We start from the raw sequence: 24,419 nt of genomic DNA, 5'->3' as shown, positions 1-24,419 counted from the left end.
TGATTTTTGTCAGCGTTGCATATAAATATAATTTATTATTAGTCTTAAAAATTACATTTCTTACACTTTATACAATTGCTTTACCGGATGAGTGGCACGCCGGATAAGGAGCCACGCTTGTACATAACACACGCTAGCATCACGAAGCCGCACGACAAATTAATAAGATAAAAAAAAAAAAACTGCTATCCCCACAAGGACCTGTAATACATGGGAAAAGAAAGTTTGCATAGACTGCTTTACAAAAAAATGCATTCACAAATATTACTAATGCGACAATCATTCATTTGAATAGCATTCTCACTTTCTAAAGTGAGCCTTGCACATGTGTCAATTATTTGGCAAAAAGCAACTGTACTGTTAACATTTGGTCCTAGAAAAATAGATCTTTCTTTGACATAATTACTTCTCCTTAGCATCTCCTTTATCACAACGTACAAACAGTCATATGAAAAACAAATCCACATTATCAACCCTCTTTAACCAAATGGTGGGATGCAAGACGGCAAACAATAATTATAGAAAACCGCCCAAAGTAGTGTAAGACAACACTGGCGCTTATTTCAAAAACAAAAGCATATATGGGATTATTATTCATATTAAATACTACACTATCACAGAACATGAGTCCGTTTAACTCGTTGCCATGGCGACCATACACCGAGATGCTTCCTCAACATCCGTCGCGGGATTGTTTCCTGTGAATAAGTGGAGGCCTGTTTCCATGACGACGGATGCCATAAATAACACGAAGGAACAAGTGCCTTGATGACGTCAGTGCTCGTTGCCGGCGGGGAGGAGGCTGTCGTGGCGTCCCATCTCCTCCAGGACTTGGGCCAGGCGGCTGAGGTTGCCGTCGGGAAAGTGCTGCGCCTCCCACAGGTCCAGGATGACCCCCGTCGGGCTGGACTTGGTGGCAAAGTAGTTCAGATACCTGAAGACGACAAGCCAAAAAAAAGTCAATGTGGATTGCTGCATGACAAATTGGAAACAGACTTTCTCAGTGGTTAGCGTAAAATGGACACAGCCTTTATTCATCAAAATAGTGATGTGCTGTTCCATTTTTGAACAAGAAGCGTGTCCACGTCAGGGTGTCATCGCTTTGCAGCTGCTGCTTGTGATAAGCCATGCCACCCCCACTGTGCTGCGGACCCTGGCACTTTTTGATTCAATGAAAAGCCTCTCGCTTATGGGTCATCAAATGCTCCAACTGATGACCACTGAAATCTGATTTGTTTTTTTCTCTTGAACGTTTCACATATTTTACTTAATATGTAGCCTGGAACATAAGGTAGGTTAATGCTTTACATATATAGTATATATGTTATGCATAAATTATTTGTCACAGGCACCTGTCGAGGTTAAGCTTGTGGGCCAGCATCCTCCAGTCGTTGCCGCGGGTCTGCGGCGCGTCCAGGCTGCCGCACAGCTTCTGGCGGATGGAGACGGGGATGCGGAAGGCGTTGGGTCCCACCAGCGTGGTGATGTTGCTGGCCGGGTCCAGCAGGGATGTGTCGATGCTTTGCGAGTCCTGCGAGGCACAACGTGGGATGCAAATGTGGCTTCAATACAAGTGTCCACTGTCAAATTAAAAGAAAAGAACTACGTATGTAAAAAGTGTGATGCCTACCTCAGACAGCGTGGTGTCCAGCTGAAAGATCTGACCTTCCCCCTCCACTTGGCGCACGCAAATTTTGCACGTCAGGTCCACAGTCGCGGTGGAGAAGCGCTCCAGAGTGAAACAGCAGTGGAGGTTCCTCTGGGAGCCGTCCCACACTTGCTGGAAACAGAGCTCCTGCAAATGATGTTGAAAATTTGTTGCCAAGCTCTCAGGAGGCATTTGTCAACATACAAGCCTGGAATACTTTTTCATACATCCTATTAGGAAAAACACATCGAAAAGATTTTGTTTGCACCTGGTACTTGGCCAGCAGCTTGCTTTTCCACAGCGTGTGAGGAACGTCGTGAATGGAAAGTCTCAGGTTGTGTGTGCTGTCGCTGAAGTTGAGCGTCTTTGGTTCATCCAACAACTTGCCGCCCATTTGCTTCTCCATTTGGAGAACTTCCTAAAATGACACAAATACACACACAAGATCAATTAGTGTTTCATCAAATACAACTTGGAAAGAAATGGATTGACCCCATGTCATCAGGAGATATGGCAACATACGGTATCATCAAAAAGACGACGGACATTTATGCCGGTTCTTTCGATGACATCACCCAATAGCAGTATGTTGATATAAAAAAAGAAATGGGCCTAAGATTGAGCCTTGAGAGGACACCACTGTTGACTTAAAAAAAGTGACTGAAACAACTCTTTCGAGACAAACACACCTTAAGCGCGTCCTGCGTGTCGTCCAGGCAGTAGACCCGAATGTGGTACTCGGTGGCGGGGCACGTGAGCGGGCCGAAGATGGCCAGCTTGAGGCGCTTGGTGGTGGCCGCGCTGAGCGACTGACCCACCAGGCAGTACGTGCCCAGAGTCTCGGTCAGGATGTGGCACGCCTCGTCGTCCATCTGGACGTAGCACGGCGTGGTGAAGTTCTCCTCGCCCACCACCACCACATCCTGCCAAAGAGAGGACAAGTGTCAGTCACAATCAGGAGCTGCGAGTTTTCCTCTCCTGCTAGATTTAATCCAAGTAGTCAACTCCTGGCCAAGTACTCTTTTAGCTCAGCGAGACAGCCGCACAATGTTCACAATTGACATGTTGATGATGTCTATAAAAGCTGAGCATATTTAAACCTCACCCGGAGTGTCTTTTAATAAAAGAAGTGCTTATTTGTCCATGCTTTGTCTTGATCTCTCTCTCGGTAAAATCCATGCGAGCAGCAACGCGGCATTAAATCAGACTATTACCAGAGACTGAGGAGAAATGGAAAGATTCGATTGTGAGCCAGCCCGTTTAAGCGACAATCATTGGGCTCTTAAAATGTTCTGGGATGCCGAACAGGGTCGTTCATTTGAGCTGCAGGAAGAGTAAAAAAGACACCAAAGTTCCCTTTGACTTCATTTTCTATGTGTGTTTTCAACAGGCAGGTGGAAACGAATTAAAAAGCAAATCATGAAAAAATATTCAAAGTATTAAATGCCAGTATATCATTTGGATTCACAAATTGCCTCTCCCGCGGAGTGAGTCCGTTTGACAAACACACTTTTTGACAGACAATCCATTCAATTCAGCAATATTTCACGACGCCTCATCTTTCAATGGGAAAAAAAAGAGCTCATAAAGTAAAAACCTTGGCACCGCATCGGACTGTAGCATCTGCATTTCCGACAGGTCCGAGATTTGATCAATGGTTATGACTTCTTTAAGAATACTGGCTGCCTCCGAGTAATTCATCTCTGACAAAGGCGCTCCGGCGCGGCCATAAACTCACACGGCGGCCACCGTATTGGCAAATGACTTGAGCACGACGCGAGACGCACTTCAATAGCGAGCTGACACAAGCAATACCGTCAATCGCAAAGGCCGGACAGTTAGTTTATGGTCCTTTGTGCCATACTAAAAAGTTCCAGGTTCCTTGTTAATCAGCCATAATGAAATGAATGGAAATCCAATTACCGACCCTCTCATACTAGAGTAGGGTTTAAAGCTAGGAATAGGGTTTCAAACATGGATTGAAAGCTATGGTTAGGGTTTCAAGAATTTGCAACTAGAATTGTCTTCATTTTTAATGCTATCTTTTTTTAAAATATTTGACCAGTTTTTATTCGTCTGATTTGAAAACGAGTTATTTGTCAGTTTGTTTTGTAGCTTTTACTGTATATAATATGAGGTGCTCATACATTTATTTGGGTTGACAGTCATAATGGCCTTCCGAAAGAAGTTATGACTACAATGCGGCCCGCCAAAAAAATGGTTTGGATTGTAAATTTCAACCTGGAGTTGCAATAAACAGCTTGTTCACCTTGAAATATTTGCGGAAATCTATAAACCTTTTCAGTCAATAGCAAGCAGGATTTGGATTCAAGTTGCCAATTTCTTTGAAAGGTGTTTAAGGCCATGTCCTCTGCAAACACGCGTGTGTTTGTGTGAGTGTGTCACAAAAGAAGCGCGGAGGGGATATATTCAAAACGGCATCAGCGCTGCCCTTGACAACACACCTCAGCCGCCGGCAGCAATGTTAAAGACACGGCCTGCAGGCAGACGGCAAAATAAAATGCACACAAAATGGCTCCCACGCACACAAACACAAACCGATGTGTTCTTAAAGGTGCAAGGACACCATTCATGCACAGGAAAGACTGATGAAAGCTATTTCATCTTTTAATTGTTCCAAAATAGGGTCAAAGTTAGCGAGCGGTATATGCAGAAAAGAGTAACTTCTCAACTGCAGATGGGGGAGGTGGCGACTTGGAGAAATGTTTGTTATAAAATACGTCAAGCAAAATTGAAATGAATGCTGGACTAGACTTTGTCCTCTGCCTTACCTCCCATGTGTTCTGCGGCGACTGGCTCTTGAGCTGGATCAACCAGTCTTGTTGGCCGTCTGACACGGCGCAATGATGCATGGTGAGCACCAGGGGGCGCGTCAACAGGCCGCCCGGCGGACCGCAGCTCACCACAGGGCTCAAAACCGCTTGCCCGTCTTCCACCGAGGGCCTGGAGGGTATGGTTAGCATTTGAGGCACTCAAAGCCTGTGTTGTGTGACGACTTCCTGCTTCCTTCCTACCTCAAGCTTTCCTTCCTCTGGACAGTCACGTACATTTCATACACGCGACCCTGCGGGATGGCTCCTGCTGGGATAAGCAGACTCACACCTGGAAGAAAGAAAACAAAATCAAAATATTAATTGGGGGGAGTGAGGGGAGATTAGTGGATTTTGAATTCTGTGGGTGACATTCATTCTTGGAAGTACATTTTGCAATCTGAAGAAAACGCCATAGTACCTGGGAGCCACAAATTGACAATAATGTGAAGAAAATGGAAAAGAAAGATCCTGCTTGGATGTACTTGCCCATATAGGAATGGGGAAGGGAGGTGACATTTCATTAGAAAATCAATGAGCTCTCCCTCTTGTCATACGATTCTCATATTGCTGTCAAAAAGGTCTTTGAAAGGATTCCCTCGTGCGCGCACAAACACACACGTCTGTGTTGGATAGCGCATTGATTTCTTCATGTCCTTGAAGTGAACTTTTCAACAAAAAAAAAAAAAGGGGGGGGGGGGGGGGTGACAAATTGGCTTCTCTTCCTGGCCGGCAAAGTAATCACAACTCAGCCATTGGGACCTCATTGCAAGAAACTTTTTAAAGGCTTATTTTCTTTTCTTACTCACAGTTCTCCTCCATCATATTTCATTTAGGGGTTTGCAAAATTACAGATTTTTTTTTCCTCCCAAAGACTCGTAATATTACAGCATTAACCAAAATATACAGTCAGTTAAAAAAATAAAAAAATAGATTCTGTGGACCCTAGCTATAATTTGTGAACCCTGAGGGGATCCGGAGGCCTCAGTTTGAAGCTCCCTGACTTTGGCATGTGAACAGATCAAAGTCCAAAGTCTTCCAACCTTTGTGTAACACGACAAGACGACTTTTCCAAAATACAGCTGAGAACAATTTAGCAGGAATCAAAATGAAGCGCTGAGAAACCGGAGGAGACGCTGTATCCTTTAATGTCGTAGCTCGTTTATCTGCGCCTGTCACCGTCGCCGTACAAAAAAAAACACAGACAGCCCGTGTTTGAAGCGAGGACATGCAAGCGGCAGGAAAAGCCGCCTGCAAGCGTGCCCCTCTGATCCTTCACTTCTACACGGCGCACCTTTGCTATCACTCAACGTCACGAGTGAAGTCAAAGCGAGTCATGCTGATCGCTTACATATGCCACAGCGGGTCATTTCAAAGGTTAGCATGGTTGAGATCATACGTCAAAAACTACATGAACTAAAGTTGTAAAAGGTGCCTGTCTCGATGTGTTTTTGACATCGATTTTAAAAACTTTTTTTTATTTTTAGTGCTGAATAAGACATTTTTAGCATGTGTCAATTTGTAGCTATGATAGTTCAGAACATAAAAACTTGGCAGAAGTGGCCGGGGCAAATATTGGCTGAGCAGATATGACATAACTGCGCGCCGTACCTGAGTTTGGGACAATGAGATGTCCACCCTGCGAGCTGAAGGAACCCACGGCGGTGCAGGAGGGGTCTCTGGATCGCAACAGCGTCTGCGTGCGCCGACCCATGGTGCCGTCGCCGTTGTCCAGCAGGCAGTGCGGCAGCTTGGGCGACAGCTTGGAGGAAAACTCGCCTCCCAGGTCGTCCTGCGGCGTCACCAGGCCGGACGAATTGTACACTTTAATCTTGAGGTTGGGCAGGGGGTCCAACAGGGGCGAATTGGTCATGGGGATTTTGTCGGCCACGTCGTGCAGGGCGTAGACGGGGCCTCGGTACATGGCGGCCGCCGAGGTCAGATCAGGGGGTGCCGTGAGGAGATCGGCTGGAATGAGAAGCCAAAAAGAACAAAACAGACCGTATGACATTTCATTTGGTGGCGAAAATCAAAAAGGACCCGGAGGAAATGAAGCCTCAATCAGCAGGATTGCCGCCTGCCTGCCTGCCCGCCTGCTTTCGCTCATTCACTTTTCACTCATTAGGATAGTCGAGTGTGCCACAACACAACATTACTCAGTGTGAGGAGCTCAAGGCACAGCTGGGAATCGGGAGTGCCAGATGGCAGCGCTAAGGCTCCGCTTAGCTGCCAGGTACAAGGAGGAATGTTTCTCGTCTGGGCGGGAAGACACGCGGGCCCGCCACTCGCTCGTGTGCAAATGAACAGATGACTCTTTTCAACGTTTTAACAGCTACATTTGAAATTCAACTTCAAACCAAATGCTTACGTCATCTTAAAACTTTCTTCAAGAAAGAATTTGGCTGAGGAAGTCCGACGCTACATTTTAGCCGCACCTTTCCTCGCCGTCTTGATGCTGACTGGCTGGAAGCCTCCGTTGAGGGCGGACGAGTCCAAGATGTCCGAGTCAAAGTCACGGTGGTTCTTCCGGTAGATAAAGAGCGCCACCACCACGGAGATGACCAGGCACATGATCACAGCGATGACGATGCCCACGTAGAGAGCCACGTCGTCCGTGCTGGGGGCCACTGTGGAAGGCGACAAAGAGAGAGAAGATATAGACATTAAAAGGTGCAAGCGGCCAGGAAGTCATTGTTGACTCTATGCTCCGCCCACTTTAGATGGTGACGGATAGCACAATTTAGCATCCTCCATCTGGTATGGGCACCTGCAAAAACTGCAATTTGCCAGAAATGGTTGTTTCGAAACAAAATGGCCGACTTCCGATTCCATTCCGAATCCCTGAGACATGTCTAGCTAATTTTGTCAGTGCCCCTAATAACCGTCAATACGTCAAACCATTAAAAGCAAACTAATATCCTGGTTAGGATTGAGCCGGATATTAATAAACATGAACACAAAATATGTTGTTCTTCCTTTCATTTTGCAGTATTAGATGATTTAATTCACGATAAAGGCCACAATATTAAAACACTGTGGCACATAATGGGGAATTCAAACTGGACCACTTTTATGGGTAGGTGGGTGATGCTCACTGGTTGCTAGGCAACCAAAGAGGCAGTGGCTGGGTGCCTTCTGACATCACAAAATCAGAAGATGAGTTTCTTAGATTAAGCATTCAAAACACGTACACAAACACTTTCGAATGACTGCAGCCATGTTGTGGTTGCACACATTGTGATGACACACTCAGCGCACAGTGGTCACGATGGCTCGCCTAAGGCGGCCCGAGCCAAACACAATGACCCGGTGCTAATGAGCAGCATCGAGAAAAAACATGTGGCAACTTCTGAGGGTGGGGAGATACGGATGTTTTCATCTCCGCAACTGCCAGGCAGGCGGGCGTCGCGGCTCTAAGGCCGCCGTCGCCGTCGTGACACAGCGTAGATAAGATGGAATGTCGTCGCTAGCGTTCCTCACAGCCACTTTCATCTCCGCTGGATTTCTGTCCACTTTCTAGCTGGCGAAACCTCCATGATTAGAAGGTCCAAGCGAAGACGACGGGGGCGCCAGAGCGAGACGGGCACTCATTACAGAGCCGACCTTTTTAATGGACGTCCGCTGACGGCCTTGTCTCTCTTTGGTGTGTGTCCTTCACTGTCACTCAGTTGACAAATGAGATGTAATTCTTTTCTGCGGGCGGCGTACATGTGATGTCGGAAGACTCCAAGAAAGCGGCGCTTGTGTTGTTGTCACAGCAGATATGCTGAGCCACTCAAGTGTGATATTGCTAAATTACATAGTATTTATTTCCATTAAATGAGCCAATAAAAAGCCATGTAGAAAAATTGTAAGACAGTTTAAGGTGTTCGCAAGTTAGCCAGTAGATGGCAGCAGATGCCACAAAAGCTGGCAGACTGCGTTTAAGTGGGGCTGCAAGGGGAACGCCACTCCACGCGTGTCTCCAGCACAAAAAGGGGAAGAAAACGGCTCTGACATAAAATCCTGCATGACCGCCGCATCACCAACACAACAATGTCTAAAATCCGCAATTAAGTCAGGTGGAAAAAATACAGGAAATATAATTATTATTATTTTGTAGACTGCAAAGTCTGGAGTGTCAGGATAACATCGTCATCCTAATCCTTCCGCCGCCACAGACGGGAACCGACAGCCGAGCGGGGAGCCGAGTGATGAAAGCGGTAGAATGTAATTTCACTTCTCCAGCTTCCCTGCGGTTATTTAACGTGCCCCCCCCCCCCCTCCAACACCCCCAATTCCCCTTTCCCCGAAACTACCCCCCCCCACCCACCGTGGCACAATCTTCCGTCCGTGCTTTGATGATAAAGGCAGCAACCTGCTAAGTGTACACATTAAAATGTATCACTTAGATGAATACATCCCTTTGAACACGAGCCATTGTCAGCGCTCAGAAAAAGTACAAGGAGTGGAAATGAAAAGGGATTATTACTATTATGACGACGACACATGCATGAGAATTCACTTCTGGATAAAGTCACAGCTTGCCGTGCTTGCTGGGAAGCAACGAGGGAAAGGCAGGCTACTGTTTTTTTTTTTTTTTTTTTTTAAAGAATACTTTTCCTGTGGAGGGGAAAGAAAATAGCCTGGTGAATTTGGTTTCATAATTCAAAACAGCTACAAATAACTTTCTTTGCCTGTTTTAAAGTGCAGGTTTCGTCCCATGCAAATGAGCCATTGCTCCTCGCACACAAATCAAATCCAAGTCTAGTAAAGGCCAATTTCATATTGACTTTTCTGCTGCATAAACATCACTTGGAGAATGACAAACAGCCGCCTTGGCCAAATAAAGAAAGGGTCATCAACCCGGTCGGGTTTTTATTGGGTTGCCGATTTTCGGCGTGAAATCGCTATCAGCCTTCTTATTGATCGACAAACACGAACATAATTTGGCTGCAATTGGCTTTTTGATTCATGTCTCTCGTGGATGTGATGGGGCCACTGATCTATTTTGTCTTATTTTGAAATAACCACTGCGTCCTAATAAATAAAACAGGAGGTGCCTGAAAATCTATAATAGATACTGCTTGCCTCAAAGACTGCAATCTTGGACAATCACCAAAGAAATACGATCAGAATTATTTCTGTGCATTGGTGATGTTGCTGGAGCCATTGGAACTTAATTGCTAACCAAAACAGCAGCACATACTATAGCTAGCTAGCTGCTTTTTTTTTTTTTTTTTTTAGAAAATGGTGTGGATGGACCTTTTAGTTCTGAGGAGTATGCAGAGAAGCGTGTGAAAAGACAAGACATGGCAATGAAAATGTAAAAAAAGAAAACTAAATAGTAAATCAGGAACTCACATGTATTTCCCAAATCAAGCTTGCCTTTAGCCTCAGCTGACTTCTGATATAAGGAACCTTGAGGAAGAGAGGGAAGGAATGGGCGGGGGAGAGTCAAGGGGGTGGGGTGGGGGGGTTGGAACATGGCGGGAGAGAGGGATGATGAAAATCAAATTTAAGCCAACAGAAAAACAAACGCAACAAATGAGACAGCAACAAAGTCATGAGTAGGAAAAATGACGCAGGGGAAGTCATCCTTCTTGATTTGGCCCCTCCCTTCTCGGGCACGGAGAGCGATGAGGAGCGGCTGAGGGAACGCAGCGCTTGGGGTGACGGAGTGACGCCATCCATCAAGGCGGCTTAGAAGCTCAACGAGAGTTAGTACTGAAGCGGGCAGCCAGGCAGGTGAGGGGGAACGCCGTACCGTCATCAGTATTCCACAGAAGCAAAAAGTCGACTGTGTGTCACCGCACTGGAAATCCTAGCTAGATTTATACAAGTGGGATTTTGGATTTGGATTCATTTTGACACGCCCCTACCCCAAAGCCGTGTGTCTCGTAGAAAAATCTTGTTTCGACAACTGATTCTGAACTGAGGGGGAGGAGCTTCATTTGATCAGGCCAAAGGAAAAGTAGTGCTTTGACGCCATCTTGGGTCATCGCTGGATAATTCTAAACGTTTTTGAAACTTTGAGGGACAATTGAATTCACAAACAAGATTTCTCAGCTGATGCCAACAAAGATGGAAGAGGAGGATTTCCTGCCAGGCATGGTGACATCACAACTTGATCTCGCTCCATAAACAACTACACAAACAATGTCATCTCTATCAGCGAGGCAGAGAGCCGCAGCGAGACAAGGAGTCAGCAGCAAAAAATAAATAAAAAAATCAATGAGCTGATAGATGAGGACCACTTGTTGGTGTAATCAGCAAACGTTGCAGCCAGCCTATCCTGGCTTACCTTTGGTAGGAAAAGTGTGCGGACTTCCTGGACTGGTCGCCAGCGAACCACAGCAAATAAACAAGCATCTTACAAGCAGCTGTGTCGGAAACCAAAATTCAATTAAAGTACAGCGACTCACTCTCGGACATTTTGCCAAATGATGGTGCACCCTATAGGTGGTCTATGGGTAATGCAGGTTTAACAAAAAAATTCCCATTTAAACAGGGCTGTGTAAACCTTTCATACCCACTCCAACATAGAAATGCATGACTTTTTGTTGTTGTAATTTTCAGTCATGAAATAAAATGACATTTTGTCTGTCTTGCAGACAGTCTTTGCGGAATCGGATTCTCTAGCACGTTTCAAGCGCTAAATTGCCACGAGAGTGTTGAAATGAGATCCAAAGACAGAAAATAGGATCAGCCGCATTTACTGGCGTCCGAACCCTCCCAGCATGCATCACGGCGGGGAAGAATCCGCGCTCCGACGTGAGTTCAGATAGCCCACCACGACTTCCATTGCCTTAATGTGAGCGTTCACATAATGGCTTCTTCTCCTCAGCAATGTGAGTGGAAATGGTCGTTAGCATTGACATAAGTGGCTTTACCCTCTTAGCTTCTAACAAAAAAAAAAAAAAAAAAAAATCAATCCTCGGAATGATGCTAAATCTATATCATCATGGCTTTCCTTTCATGCAACCGTGACAATGCGGCTTGGCACAAAGACTGAATGAAGGTGATGTAATAAGACAAACGTAAACGACCGTTCCTCCCGAAAATACGTAGACGCAGGGAAGGCTTCGACGTATGAATGCACACTCTCCGTATTTCACGGGAGACTTGGCGGCACGTTTGGCAAGCGTTTCAACCGCTTGGCTTTTGTTCAACTAAAAGACAGAATAACTCTAAACAACTCATCGCCCAAGGAAACGCTTCTGAGTGCATCGCAACAAGCTGTCTTGTTTTTTCACAGCCGCCCACCCAACAAAACAACAAAACCAATACAGAGAGTGGGGCGTAAAAAAAGGCCATTTATGAAAAGCCTTTCAACTCCTGAAGCTGTTTGTGAACTTTGAAATGATTGTGAAAGCGAGAGAGAGCCATTACCGGCAATAATTGCTCGCTTCCAGAGACACGGAATCGCCGAGCGGGTCAAACTCATGCCATGTCGCGGCCTCGGGTTTTCTTCCAGATATTTGGAAAAGGAAAGTAGCAATCAGAGCTGACTCTTTGTTGAGTGATTGCCGCCATGTCATTGCCATTACGTACAAAGTAAGAACACAGTGTAAACTGTCATCTCATTTTAAACAGTTGATTTACACTTTTGTGCTGCCATGACACTGAACATTTAGATTTGTTAATTGTTGGCAAGATTTTTTAAAAAATTTTTTACAGCTCTGGTCAAAGGAGCACGAGCTGGAGCAAGATGGCTGCTCGTGTGTTTGTGAGTGAAATGAAACAGAATGAGCGAGTGATTTAGGCGAGGTATGGCGGATGAGCCGACGCCGTGTTTGGAGATACTCACTCTGCATGCACAGGCCGTCCGTGCAGTTCTTGGACTGCAGCACCGTGCCCTCACAGTCCTTGCCCCCGTTTTTGGGTGCCGGCGCGCCGCATTCCCTCCTCCTCCAGTGGGTGCACTCGGTCCCACATGTGGACCACTTAGTCCACTCTGTCCACAGGCCATCCACTAACACACAACAGACAACACACACGAGGTGATGCGCGAGTGAGAATGGCCATGGGGTGATTTATGCCGACGTGAAGATGAAGTACGTCTTGGGTTGCAAAATTTGGGTCATTTTCAAAGTGGGTAACTTTCCATGGGAATTCATGACCATCAGTACTCGTGGGGGGCCAAAGTTGGCTCTCACATATCCTCTGTCTATATGTGTTGCTGCACCATTTTTGTTCAAATACCCAATGCTTCAAGGTTAATAACATCAATGCTACTTTTGTTAGCCCTTCTAAGACATTTCACATTAGGGGTTAGCATTAAGCTAGCAATCTTTCCTATGATAAACATTATTTGGTTGAATTAAAACACAATTATTTGTTGTTTTTCAGTTGAATTGCTTAGCTTCCCATGGAAATTTACCGGAAACCTTCTGGAAATTCACCAGCAGTTTCCCACCCCTTTGCAACTCTAATCACATCTGACGACTATAACACATAATTGATTAAGTACAAGCCTTACCTGGACAGAGAGTATTGCACGGCAGCTTCTGGATGCCTTGCCCCTCGCAGATGGCGCCACCGTTGAGTGGCGCCGGATTGGTGCAGCTACGTGTGCGTTTCTGGTAGCCCCGCCCACAGCGGCTGTTGCACACCGACCACTCGGTCCATGTCGACCAGCCGCCATTTACTAGAGGTGGGGGGGGGATGAAATACACAATGAGCAGAATGTCAACACAATGGAGAACTTTTTTTTTTTTTTACTCTCGGGCCATCACGCAGCCGAACAGGACATGGCGGTCAGATAGCGGCTAGTTTCCAGTCACCGATTCCACTTAATGCGTCTCTTTCCTCTCTCATCCGTCTTTGTCGGCCGGCAAATTCCAGCGCACAGCGACAACACACAACGCACGCTCGCCACTGCGGCTGGCGACCAACCGCTGACATTTTACATCAAGGCTCCGAGACCTTGAAACTCCCACACCGAGCATCGGCAGAGAAAACATTTATGTACAAGATTCATTTCTAATCTTGCAACCGTAGAGCATTTTATTTTTGCTTTAGGGCTCGATTAGGGCAGAAAATATTTGGTAGGTTAATATTAAGATAGCCGATTAATAATGATGATGAGATGTTTGAATGTCACAATCTTTATGTTTATGTACACTTTAATCACTGTATACTTTTTTCTTCTTGTAATAATAGAACTTTGTCCTCATGTTTTTCTTGCCTACCCCATTGCTTTGTATTGGCCTTCTCTTTTTCTTTTTTTGACGTATTTTGACAAAGCTCCTTTCCTGTCTTTGCGGTACTTTCGCACATGACACAATTAAGCATGAAACCATTTTGGAGACGCGTAGCCGTTGTGACATTACAGTACTTTACCTATCAAGGATAAGCTGACATTAAAAGCGCTTTCCCCGCGTCGCTGACAAGGAATCCTCGCCGAGATGTCGAGCGCATCGGCAGGAAAACAAGTAATGTGTGCCTTGCTTGTTTCCACACGCTGGTGCAATTTGGTGGATTTGAATAATATATTCCTCTCATGACATCAGGGTCAAAGGTCAAGTGTTACAACAGATGCATAATACTGTCGAAATATTTCTGTTTATGCATGCTGTGTGATTCTCAATTCCCAGTGCGGAAATCATGTGATGAACTCTTGATGGAAAAACACGCCTGGGAAGTCAAGAGCGGACACGTCGTGTGTCATTTACTCAGCGAGCGGCCGTTAGAGTTGGAAGCGCGCCGGTCGACGTGACGGAGACAGCGGGCGGAGATCCCAGCTTCCAGAAAGCACAGCGGGGGATCTGGATTTCTTTTGGAAACACCGTAGCGGCTCACCGTAGACGATGACGGTGGCAGTGGTGCTCCGTCGCTTGGCCACGATGTTCTTGGCCACGCACGTGTAGTTTGCCGTGTCGGAGAGACGCGCCTGCTTGATGATCAGATTGTGGTCGATGGTGATGTAGAAGTTCCTGTCGTCGGCGGGGTCGATCACCTCCTCGTTTTTCAGCCACTCCACCTACGACCGGGGGAAAAAAAAGGACATTTGCTTAAAATGTCAAGTGTCCTTCTGTGCTTTGGAGACTTCACAATCCCTTCGCAAGACAAAGATTTTTGTTATCACCCTCGCAAGGACAACATTTCATCTTTTGTGGCTTTTTAGAAGAGCCCGAGTAGCTTCTTAACCTTTTCTCACAAGTTCATTTCTCTAAATTATGCTGATATTGAACTCGGGGGGAGGGGGCGACGTTTGGGATCTTTATTTGGTTTTAAATCACAAAACTGATTTGGAAAAGAACCCTGCAGACACTTTGATTCAGAATATTTCCTCATCTTCAAAGAGCGCAGTCTAGCCATGAGGGGGCCTGGCACGCCGGCTTCCTGCTCATTGTCGCGTCCCACAACAGCAGGGAGCGCCCCCAAACCGCCGCTCGCGAGATAAGACAACAAGCGGGGCAGGTCGAGATAAGCAGGATGTTTATAAAAAGATGAGATGAAGGGAGAGGGCTCACTGTAATTTGTGCCGAGCTAAAACACTGTGGCCATTGTTGTAAAAGATGCAGCATTGTTCGACGTCTCCCAAAGGAGAAGATTAACCGATTGCGACACAAAAGTTGACTGTGAGTCGGCGCCAGAGGAACATCCCAAGCGGGTTCGACTGTCTTCTGTTTTCACATCATTTTCTAATAGTGGCTTTGATTTTGTACTTATATAATTTCTGACAATCTAGTCTGGAAAACTTTTCTCTCGTTCTGAAAAACTCTCAGATGCCACAAGATGTGGTCGCAACTCAGGCGAATATGAAGTAGTGCTTTGGCGCCACCTTGTTTAATCTTGTTGGAGAGGGAAGCAGCTCCTATTAGACAGGCCGAAGGTCTAAAAGTAGTGCTTTGGTGCTATCGTTATTTTCTATTTGCCAAATTGGTCACTCGTATCTCAAAAGGTACAAGTGGGAAATCAGAACTGGGCACTCCTAATGCATCCGAAGATTCCCATTAAATTGGCAAAGATTCAGTCACCATTAGTCTTAGCGCTTCATTGTGCAACGAGAACAAAGCCTGATTACTAACAATAACGTTATGATTGCCATTTTATGCCTCCGATGGAACAAATAAAGGACGAGCAGCGCTCTCTGGAACGAATGTTTCTTGTCCAATTTTTCATTTTGGCCAATGACTGCAGATGCGACGCGTTCGGATGTCAAGAGCACTTTGATACGGGCGGGTAATTAAAAATTGAACAAAAGAGCTTTTCAGTCTAGATGTGCTGCTGTTGGGGAAGATTTCGGTGCGGGGGGGCAGAGGGACAGCCAGTGGTAGAGTGAGAAAAAGAAAGAAAGCAACGGTGCAGTCCTCACATTTTTTTTCTCACCCGACGATAATTAGGACTCATTAATAAAAGCAGAGATGAGAAGGTAAGCCCGACTCGACATCACATTTCTCCGCAGATCGCACCGCACCCCCTGCTCCTCAAACCCCTTCATTAGCTCCTGATTGGCAGTGCAACTTCCGGAAGAGGTAATTGGCACACTTTACATTAACCGGGGCAAAACTGTGAAATGTCGGCAAGTCACAGACGGAGGATCAAACGTGAGCTTGAGAAGAGGAGGAAACTACTCATAACTGAGCGGACTGGACCAAGTGAAGAAAAACAAGTCGCTGTACAATTTGGCAGAGGACGAACACGTGATCACTCAATGTGAATCGGCCCCCTCATGGCAAATAAAGTGCTTGAGGAAACATATCCAGTCGAAGGTCAGCAGTGATGATCAAGGCTATCTCACAAAGACATCTTTTGCTCTCCAGCAATCATCAAAAGCAGCTTCACTGGCTGGATTGGATGGAACAATCTGGCTGTCTGCTTTGGTGACTTTTTTTAATTGCGGGGGCCTATGTGGCACCGACCGCGGCGTGGAAGGTTGCATGCCAACGCATCTTTAATTAGCCAAATACAGTGTATGGATCACACGGTATACATTCGGCTCACTTGTTAAGCGCCCGGGTGAGACGAAGCCATTCATTACTCATCAGTGTTCTGCCAGAAATAGAATTGGTAGACTCTCGCTGTATATATCTGCCCCGAGGCACCTTAAATGACACACCTGTAGAATGTGCCGTAAAAAAAAGGAATAAAAGACATTAACACAGGATAAATGCTTGTTCAAGTCAAAGCTTCAGATTTCGATTTAGAATTCAGTATTCTATATATTATCATAATAATTAAAAAAAGTGTTTTCGCATACATATTGCATAATATTCTGCGTGAGGTGTCATGTTTGTTTACGTCGTTAAAAGGCGGGGCCTGACTTGGTGAGCGATGTGGGTGTCAGCAAATGACAGTTGAGTGTTCACCGGCTGCTAATTGGCGAACGCAATCTGCGGTGTTAGTGACTCGCTGTGACTTTTAGCCGTCGACAGCTCGAGTATGAATGTATGCTTCGTGTTTATTTTCTTACCATTTATTCAACAGTGATTGAAAGTGGAGGTGGCTGTGTCTGGCCTTAATCATTTGCGGGGGCATTGCGGTACCTTTTAAGCAGCGATGGTCGGCTGTATTACATTAAGCAACAACGATAGGTTGGCATGTTAATGTGCATTACGGATGCGGAGCTTTTTTTTTTTTTTTCTCTCTGTGGGGGCTGCTTGAAGAGTCACATTAAAGCGTGGATGTCATTTGAGGAGCGGCGAGGATATAAATAAGCACACCGACTTACAAGTTCAAAAACACCCTCCAACACATTTTGGGGTGATTAGGAAAGCATTTGGCTTAAAAAAAAAAAAAGGAGAAGAAAATTTGCTCATTAAAACCTCATTTCCATGTTAAATTGGGGGAAAAAAAAGCAAGCACCTGGCACAAAGCAATTCACCTTCCCGAGTGTTCCAGATTGCCGGGAGAAACAGAAGCAATTTTTTTTTTTCCTCTGCTTTATTTGGAAACATAAACAAAGCAGCGTTTGCTTTTAGTAGCGTTCTCGCCTCCTGTTTCGAAAGGCGGAGTAACGATTTAGCGGGGACTTTAAGAGTCAACCGCAACCATTTGCCAAGAAAAGCTTGTCGTGAGTGACAAGCGAGCGCCTGGAGGTCAATGGCGACTCGACTGGCGCAGAGGCTTCAAAGTGGCCTGGTGACACGGCGACTCTCCGGGGCTCAGTTTAATGAACACACACGTCGCCTTTTACGAGTTCCTCGAGCCGTGTTCTTCTTGACAGTCACGGCTGTCGACGCCAAGAACTCACTTCGGTGACATACCTCCGCTGTCCAATGAGGGGAGGCCTTAGAGGCACAAAATGGATCTGTCGAGAATCGCAACCCTTTATTGTCGTGAAATTAATTGTCCTGAAATTTTCATTTAGTCACCAGCATCGGCTGGATGTCAGTTGGGTTAAAGAATTCTCTTTCTACTCAGCAATCCCATCGGACTTAATCTTGGCAAGGGCCGCCTTTCCCCACGATAACGCCGCAGGACCCCGAATGAGCGAGAACTCACATCGGGGAACCCATAGTAACCGGGCGCAGCGGCGCCTTCACCTCTGAACCCTCGTCTCGCTCTCGGATCTGACGCGGTGGAAGAAAAGGAAGAATGAAAGCACATTCTTCTACTGAGCAGAATGTTTTGTGAGGCCGCCACGCATTGTCACGTATGAAAGGAGTTACTCACGAGGAGCCTCTTAAGATTTCAATGAAAGAGTCTCGGCGAGGAGCTCAAAGAAAAAGGTTCTGCGTGACTTTTCGTCTTTTGGTCCCACATTACAGAGGAAGAGAACTTTGGTTAAATCGCCTTCAATTCATTTCAACGAGGTTCATGTGAATCCGTGTTAGGATTCTCGCTTACATTTTTTCCACCACGGTGTTACCAGCACCGGATTTCAAAATCAGCTACGGAAGGAAGGCAGCCAGCGAGACAGTTCGTGACTTTATGTAAAAAAAAAAAAAGAAATCGACTAAATTCTCAGAACAGAAACCACGTCGTCGCTGCGAACGCAAGCAACGTGCATTTTTGAAGCAACTACAAATGATATTGGAATGCTACAGAAGTAAGTCCAACGAAGTCAGCGCGATTTAATAAGAAAATTGTTACGAGTGTTTAGGTTTTTATGGCTTCAACCGCAGTTGGCCGCGGAGCCAGCCAAGCGACCGCACCGGCTTGAGACATCTCATCTTCTCCGCGCCGTGTTTTTTCTTTGTCGGCGGGTGACATATGACAGGTCTTTCCGTCGCGGCGTCTGTAACCTATTTCTCGAGATTCAGAAGAAACCTAAGAAGTTGAACATCTGTTTTTTTTCTCCGCTCAATACAACGTTCTCTTGTGTCCAGCTGTTTGAGTTCATGGATGGAAAAAGACATGATGCAATGGAATCTTTGCCTTTTTTTTTAAGACATGAGGTCATGGGGAGTCATTAAAGAATTTGCTGTACATGCTAAACTAGAAAGACAAGCCAAGAAACGCATGCTTGTCCATAACCCCGACATCGCCCGCTGGGTATCCGCCAATAGTTGATGCGCTCTGATACTTTAGGCACCGTGATAAGGTATATATTTCGAACTGGTACTTCTGTGGCTTTTGTTCAAGTTGTTTATTAGGCACATCTATAAAAAAAAAAAGCAAATAAAAAGCTAACTGCTGTGGATTTTAGTCAGCTGCTGGGGCAGTACGGCAAGCACGAAGGGACAGCACCAGTAACAGCAATGGAAGTCAAATGTTTACTCCACAATATTCAGGAATTACCAATAAAAGTTGACTTGTAGGAATCATACACCTAAAACAAAGATAACCAAACATTTTAAAGTGAATTTAAGCACAAAAATCATCAACCTGGGATTGTCTTCAGCTCTGTGATGAGCAAATTGAAGACAAGCATTACAGCAAATAAATGGATCAATGTCGCCTTCAAGGAATGAAATATCAACACGTGTCGGCAAAACGGCTACTTTAGTGTCAAGCCCTTTATCTCCTTGGCTGACCAATCATTATCATCCATTTGAGTTAGAGTAGCACCCCGCTGTGGCCTTAATCGCCGCGCAATACAAATCCGCAGCTGAAGGGTAGAACTCGGGGAAAACGCCTCAGACGCTTCACGGCTGTTCGTATGGATTGTTTAAGGACACTGGGTAGAGCAGCGCAGCGCCTCAAACTTTGGGCCATTTAGCCTGTCAGCACTTTGAGCGCGGATAAATGTTGTGCAGTTCCACTCGGTTAACTCGGCGTTTCCAGGTCAATCACAAGCCTTGACAGAGTTCATTCCGACACCCCTCAACCACAAAACACTCGCACACTCGAGTGGCCCCTCCACCGCCCCACATCAATCTACTCTTTCATCCTCTATTTATGTTCCTGCAATCTCAAGTGAGCCTTTTCAAATGAACTTTTATAATGTTCTACTGTAGACTCTGAGGAAGTTACACACAGCTGGTTTTATTCTCATTTTCTTTTTCTCCCCCCCCACACCTCTCAAATTTTATTAGCTGTGTTAACCAAACAGACGAAATAGCCCAGTAAGCGGCGGTGGAAAAAGAATGTCCATACATTGGATCAAAAAAAAAAAATCTAAATAAAGGATAGGTATAATATTATGGCCCGTATCTTACCTCAGCCATTGGGATGCCTTCAGGTGGGCGACACTGGAGCAACACTTCCTGTTCCAGTGACACTTCCTTCCCCAGCGGTTCTTGGTCAAAAGTCTTCCTTAGGTCTGCGATACACAAAAATAAAAAAATAAATAACATTTTATGTTATTATTTGGAATAAATCAATGCCTTTATTTCACCAGGCCGTTAAGTTGTACACATGGTGCAGCTGCAAGTCATAAAATGTAACATTTGTGTTTTTCTTTATAATAAAATAAAACAAACCCAGAAATATCGACCGTCCGTCTTCAGGGAAGGAATGTAAAAGTAAGTTAAGCGCTAAAGTCATTTCCGACCGACGGGGCATATTTAAGACTATAGTGTAACTAATGGAGAGGAACAGGGAGAAAAAGAAAGTGCAAGAAAGGCAAGGAAATGAGTAGGTGTGAAAAGAGAAAATAAAAGTGGAAATATAGTGAATCCGAAAATTTGCATTAATAGGGTTTTGTGAGTTCAAGTCGATAGATGCTTTTTTTGCTCTCTGCTTCTGGGAGTTGAATTATAAAAGAAGAAGAGAAAAGAATGAAGTGTTTAGCTACACTGTGATACACTTGAGAAAAAAAACTGCATATGCTGTAACATGTTTCTTATGTTTCCGTTGTGGCATTTTTTTTTAAAAAAAAGTATAAAGCCTTGAAAAATTCACAATAGACTTCATACATTACAAGAGTCTTACATCACTGATCGCTAAAGTCTGGTATGAATACCAACATCAATGTGTGGGCTCCCCCTAGTGGGACATAAAAGAATGACTCAATTGGGTATTCAAAGTGCATAATAATAATACAGTGGCCTATTTTTTGAATCCAGTAGGGTACATTTGCTAAGTAGTGAGTACAGTTCAGTTGTAGCTAACTAAGACATAATACGTACGTATGCATTTAAATTTGAATTTATTTGGGTAAAATATATGTGCAAAAGATTATAAGTCAATCGTGATTTAAGTGCAGTTTTTATTTGCCAACAGTTAACTCCCAATCAAAAATATTAAATAAGACTTTTCACGTGGTACTAATTAATTTTATCGCTTGTCTTTATAAGGGCACTGACTGATTACTCGACCGGCCGATTGAATCTTTTGAAAATCAACTTTTTTGCTTTTTTTTGCACATTCACACATGCAAAAGAGATTATTTGGAATCCCACATTTTAGTCACTTGCTTCTCACAACACTCGAGTCAACTGTGAGCTGTGAAAAAGCTGTTGGACAAGTTTAGTCATTACACAATATGGTGCCTAAGGGAGCATTTATTGGCTAGCTTGAATGTTTTTTTTTTTGTCCTCTCCAAGTCCTCTTAGGAGCTGTGAAACATTTTGTTTTGTTCATCAAACCCAAACAATTCCACCCAGTAATTTTCCTTTCTTTTCAAAGGCATTGATTCATTTGAGTCATTTGTTTCATCTGCTCCATGTGAAAATAAACTTATTGCAATCTCTTGAATGGAGGACGGGGGGGAAGGCCATCACATGGAATTTCTGCATTTGTTCATCCTCCAAAAAGACACGCGCACGCTAAGACCGCTTTCATTTTTGCGCGTCTCCAAGCACAACAAGCTCTTAACTCGCCAGCGTTGGCTGCGACTCCCAATCTGATTCAAGTGTCGATGTTCAGACGATGGAAGGAGGAGAGCAAAACAAGCCCATTTTTCCCATTATACTAACGGGATTGAGTCTGGCTGTGAAAAGATGCCCATCCCGGGAGCGAGCCCAGTCGAGGAGCTAATCCATTCAGCGGGAGCTAATGGGAGGGGAAGAGGGGGTCCATTGTGATTTGAGGGATAGGTTAGCGCTGGCAGGCTGCTCATCATGGGTGATTATAGGAGGCGGAGCAGCAGGGGAGGGCTCAGTGGGGGACCGACGGCCGTGGATCCGACTCTCTCCGTTGTGGAAGAACAGCCATGGAAACAGAAGGAAAGTGTGGCAGCGAGTAGACAGAGCTGTCGCCCGTCCAAGCGATAGCCGCGTCTCAGCCAAGCGAGTCGGCGTGACCTCCTTTCTCTTTTGCCGCAAGTCGGAATGAACCACTTTGGTCACATATTGGAACCAGGGATAAAGTGGTGGCAAGTGGGTCAGCGCTAAAGCAAAACAGAGTCAACGCAGGAGTTGAAAGTGCCCCCACACGTCCCTTCAGGTGCAGCGATGACAACGACGCACGGCGTCGTGTTACGTAAAGCGCTTTTCTGCTGCAACGCCATCGCCTTGATGCCGCAACTAGAACTAGATCTGTCAACAGTGACGGGCTGTCGTCATCCTTTGATTGGCAGGTCGTTTTTGAAGGAGTCAAGAAAAAGCCCAAAACAGGCCGAACTTGGGCGCTTTGTGTTTGGAAAGTATTTTGCCATGCTTCAGAGTGGGTGGCGAGAGAACAAATCAGGACCATCAAAACAGCGTAAACATGCGGGATGGCCTCTTTTCTGTGTATACACTGCTGCAGTTCCCTGTTTATGCTCAACTGTATACAAGGAAAGCAACATAAGGTTCTGTTCAAAAGGGACACTTGACTCCCACATCTGGTGAAGTTCTCAATAAAATTGAGTGCACCATAATTCCTCAAGAGCCAGAACGGTCTGATATTAATGCCACAGTCCAATGCCACAGTCGGGCCAATGTGTCTCTTCCAGAACAAAATTCAGAAATAAAAACTATGAAATTTGATTTTTGCACCAAATATTTTGAGTTGGAAGCCCCCGAAAAAAGATTTTGCTGAAGATTACTGAATCCTGTTCAATCCTGATTTTTATGCCAAGGTTCATTTTGCAATGTATGCATTGATGTATATTATCAGATGATTGGTTTATTTCTTTTAAATTAATCTATTAATCTAAAAGTTTGAATTTTCAAAAACAAAATGGCATAAATGCTATAAAAACATGCCAAAAGTGTGCAAAGGGTATTTTCACATTACAGATTTCACTCAAGAATACTCACAGGCGATGCGGACGTGAGCTTTGCGGCTCTTGGTGGTCCCAGCCGAACTCCAGGCCACACACTGGCACCAGAAATCCTCGGGTCCAAAGAGCTCCTCCACCTGCTGGCGAGTGATCTCGATGCTGGCTTCCCTCACCACCAGACCTGCGAGGCCAGATGGAGGCGAGGCGTTTACATTTCCAGTTTTGCAAATGGACATCAACTTTGTGTGTATGTGTACGTGCATCTGGCCCTGATTCCAAAGCCACAACGTTGAGCTTCGGGGTCCCGCGGGGGCGGATTGGGAGCGTTACGCCAATGACAATCCCGTTTGCCAAGCCCTCTGATTAGTGCTCATCTGGGTGCCAGGCCTCAAACAAATAAATCCAACACACAAGACAAAATGCCACCATAGCCCATCGAGCTGCTTCGCCTGCACTTCAACATATTTCAATGAGACTGACTGCCAAACAAATGCATGATAAAACAGTAAGCTGAGTCGTTTGATTCGAATGACTCAAACGAATCAGGTTGATGTACGCGTTAGGCACGTTAAAGCGAAACGCGACTTTGAAATTCAAAAGGACTTTTTGTGCCACAATTCGGGCAGCATTACTGCCGGTGCAAGCCGACATTTAGAACGCAGACGTCGGTGCTGTTTGGATTCCATATTCGAACCCTATCATCAGTGTCACAAAACCACGCCAGGCAACTCATGCCATTTTTAGCAGACTCGTGTTCATTTGTGCTTCACAAATACATTAATTCTCTTTTCTGACATGTTTTCTTTTTTTTTTACATAAGACCATGCCTTAAAACAAACACTGTTCTGACTGTATGCAATAAAATTTTATTTATTTTTGAGTGGTAGTGGAACATAATTGCCTCTTATGGTTTTAGCTCTGGACCAAAGAACATGTCATGTTTGCCCTTTTCTGACTTTGTGCTGTTAATTTCCCTTTTTGGACGATAAAGTTGTCCTCATTCTGAAAAGCAACACATTGTAATTATGTAAAGTTTTATCGAAATTATATTGTATTATTATTTTAACATGACATAACAGAGTAGTGATTTATCTGAGAGAAATGTTTTTTTAACTATTTTTCTTGAGAGATTTGCACAGTGAGTCACTTGCAGGTGTTGCGACGCTCATCTTGCTGGAAAACAATCCAGATCATAAATCAGCACTTAACTTTTAACCTCCCCTAATTCATCCAAAACCTGACGAAAACACTTCCATTGACTTCAAGTGTTCCTTGAAAACCATCCTTTGGCATTTAACGTGGAGGTCCGCCGCTTGTCCAACAGCTGTATTCACACACATCTGCAGAATGAAGGCCACCGTTGCCAAGTGCTAAATAAAATTTATCGCGCTCGTTCTAATTTCCATTATTAAGATCCAACTTGTTATGCAAGTGAGATACTTGCTCGGCGTATCTGTCATGTTTAGCACACCGAAGGGAG

The 24,419-nt window shown here is 45.0% G+C and overlaps 1 protein-coding gene across 5 annotated transcripts in view; it reads right to left on the bottom strand.

The window, feature by feature from the left end:
- unc5cb (unc-5 netrin receptor Cb) overlaps positions 1-24,419 on the bottom strand; it is a 111,552-nt gene continuing 87,133 nt past the window's right edge. For 4 of the 5 annotated variants that reach the window (XM_061294028.1, XM_061294030.1, XM_061294031.1 and 1 more), the window contains 15 exons: positions 22,977-23,120; positions 20,010-20,113; positions 14,263-14,443; positions 12,941-13,108; positions 12,269-12,433; positions 9,823-9,879; positions 6,915-7,106; positions 6,091-6,447; positions 4,684-4,771; positions 4,441-4,612; positions 2,338-2,571; positions 1,917-2,066; positions 1,631-1,795; positions 1,353-1,531; positions 1-934 (listed from right to left, as the gene is read on the bottom strand). In XM_061294028.1, the coding sequence (XP_061150012.1) occupies positions 775-934; positions 1,353-1,531; positions 1,631-1,795; positions 1,917-2,066; positions 2,338-2,571; positions 4,441-4,612; positions 4,684-4,771; positions 6,091-6,447; positions 6,915-7,106; positions 9,823-9,879; positions 12,269-12,433; positions 12,941-13,108; positions 14,263-14,443; positions 20,010-20,113; positions 22,977-23,120 (2,516 nt within the window). In that variant the 3' untranslated portion in view covers positions 1-774. The remainder of the gene's footprint in view (positions 935-1,352; positions 1,532-1,630; positions 1,796-1,916; positions 2,067-2,337; positions 2,572-4,440; positions 4,613-4,683; positions 4,772-6,090; positions 6,448-6,914; positions 7,107-9,822; positions 9,880-12,268; positions 12,434-12,940; positions 13,109-14,262; positions 14,444-20,009; positions 20,114-22,976; positions 23,121-24,419) is intronic. The other variant, XM_061294029.1, reaches the window with a different exon arrangement.

The sequence above is a fragment of the Syngnathus typhle genome, linkage group LG12 (genome assembly GCF_033458585.1).
Source record: "Syngnathus typhle isolate RoL2023-S1 ecotype Sweden linkage group LG12, RoL_Styp_1.0, whole genome shotgun sequence".
NCBI classification, from domain to species: Eukaryota; Metazoa; Chordata; class Actinopteri; order Syngnathiformes; family Syngnathidae; genus Syngnathus; species Syngnathus typhle.
Note: the sequence above shows the minus strand (reverse complement) of the source record. Positions and strands in the feature narration are given on the sequence as shown.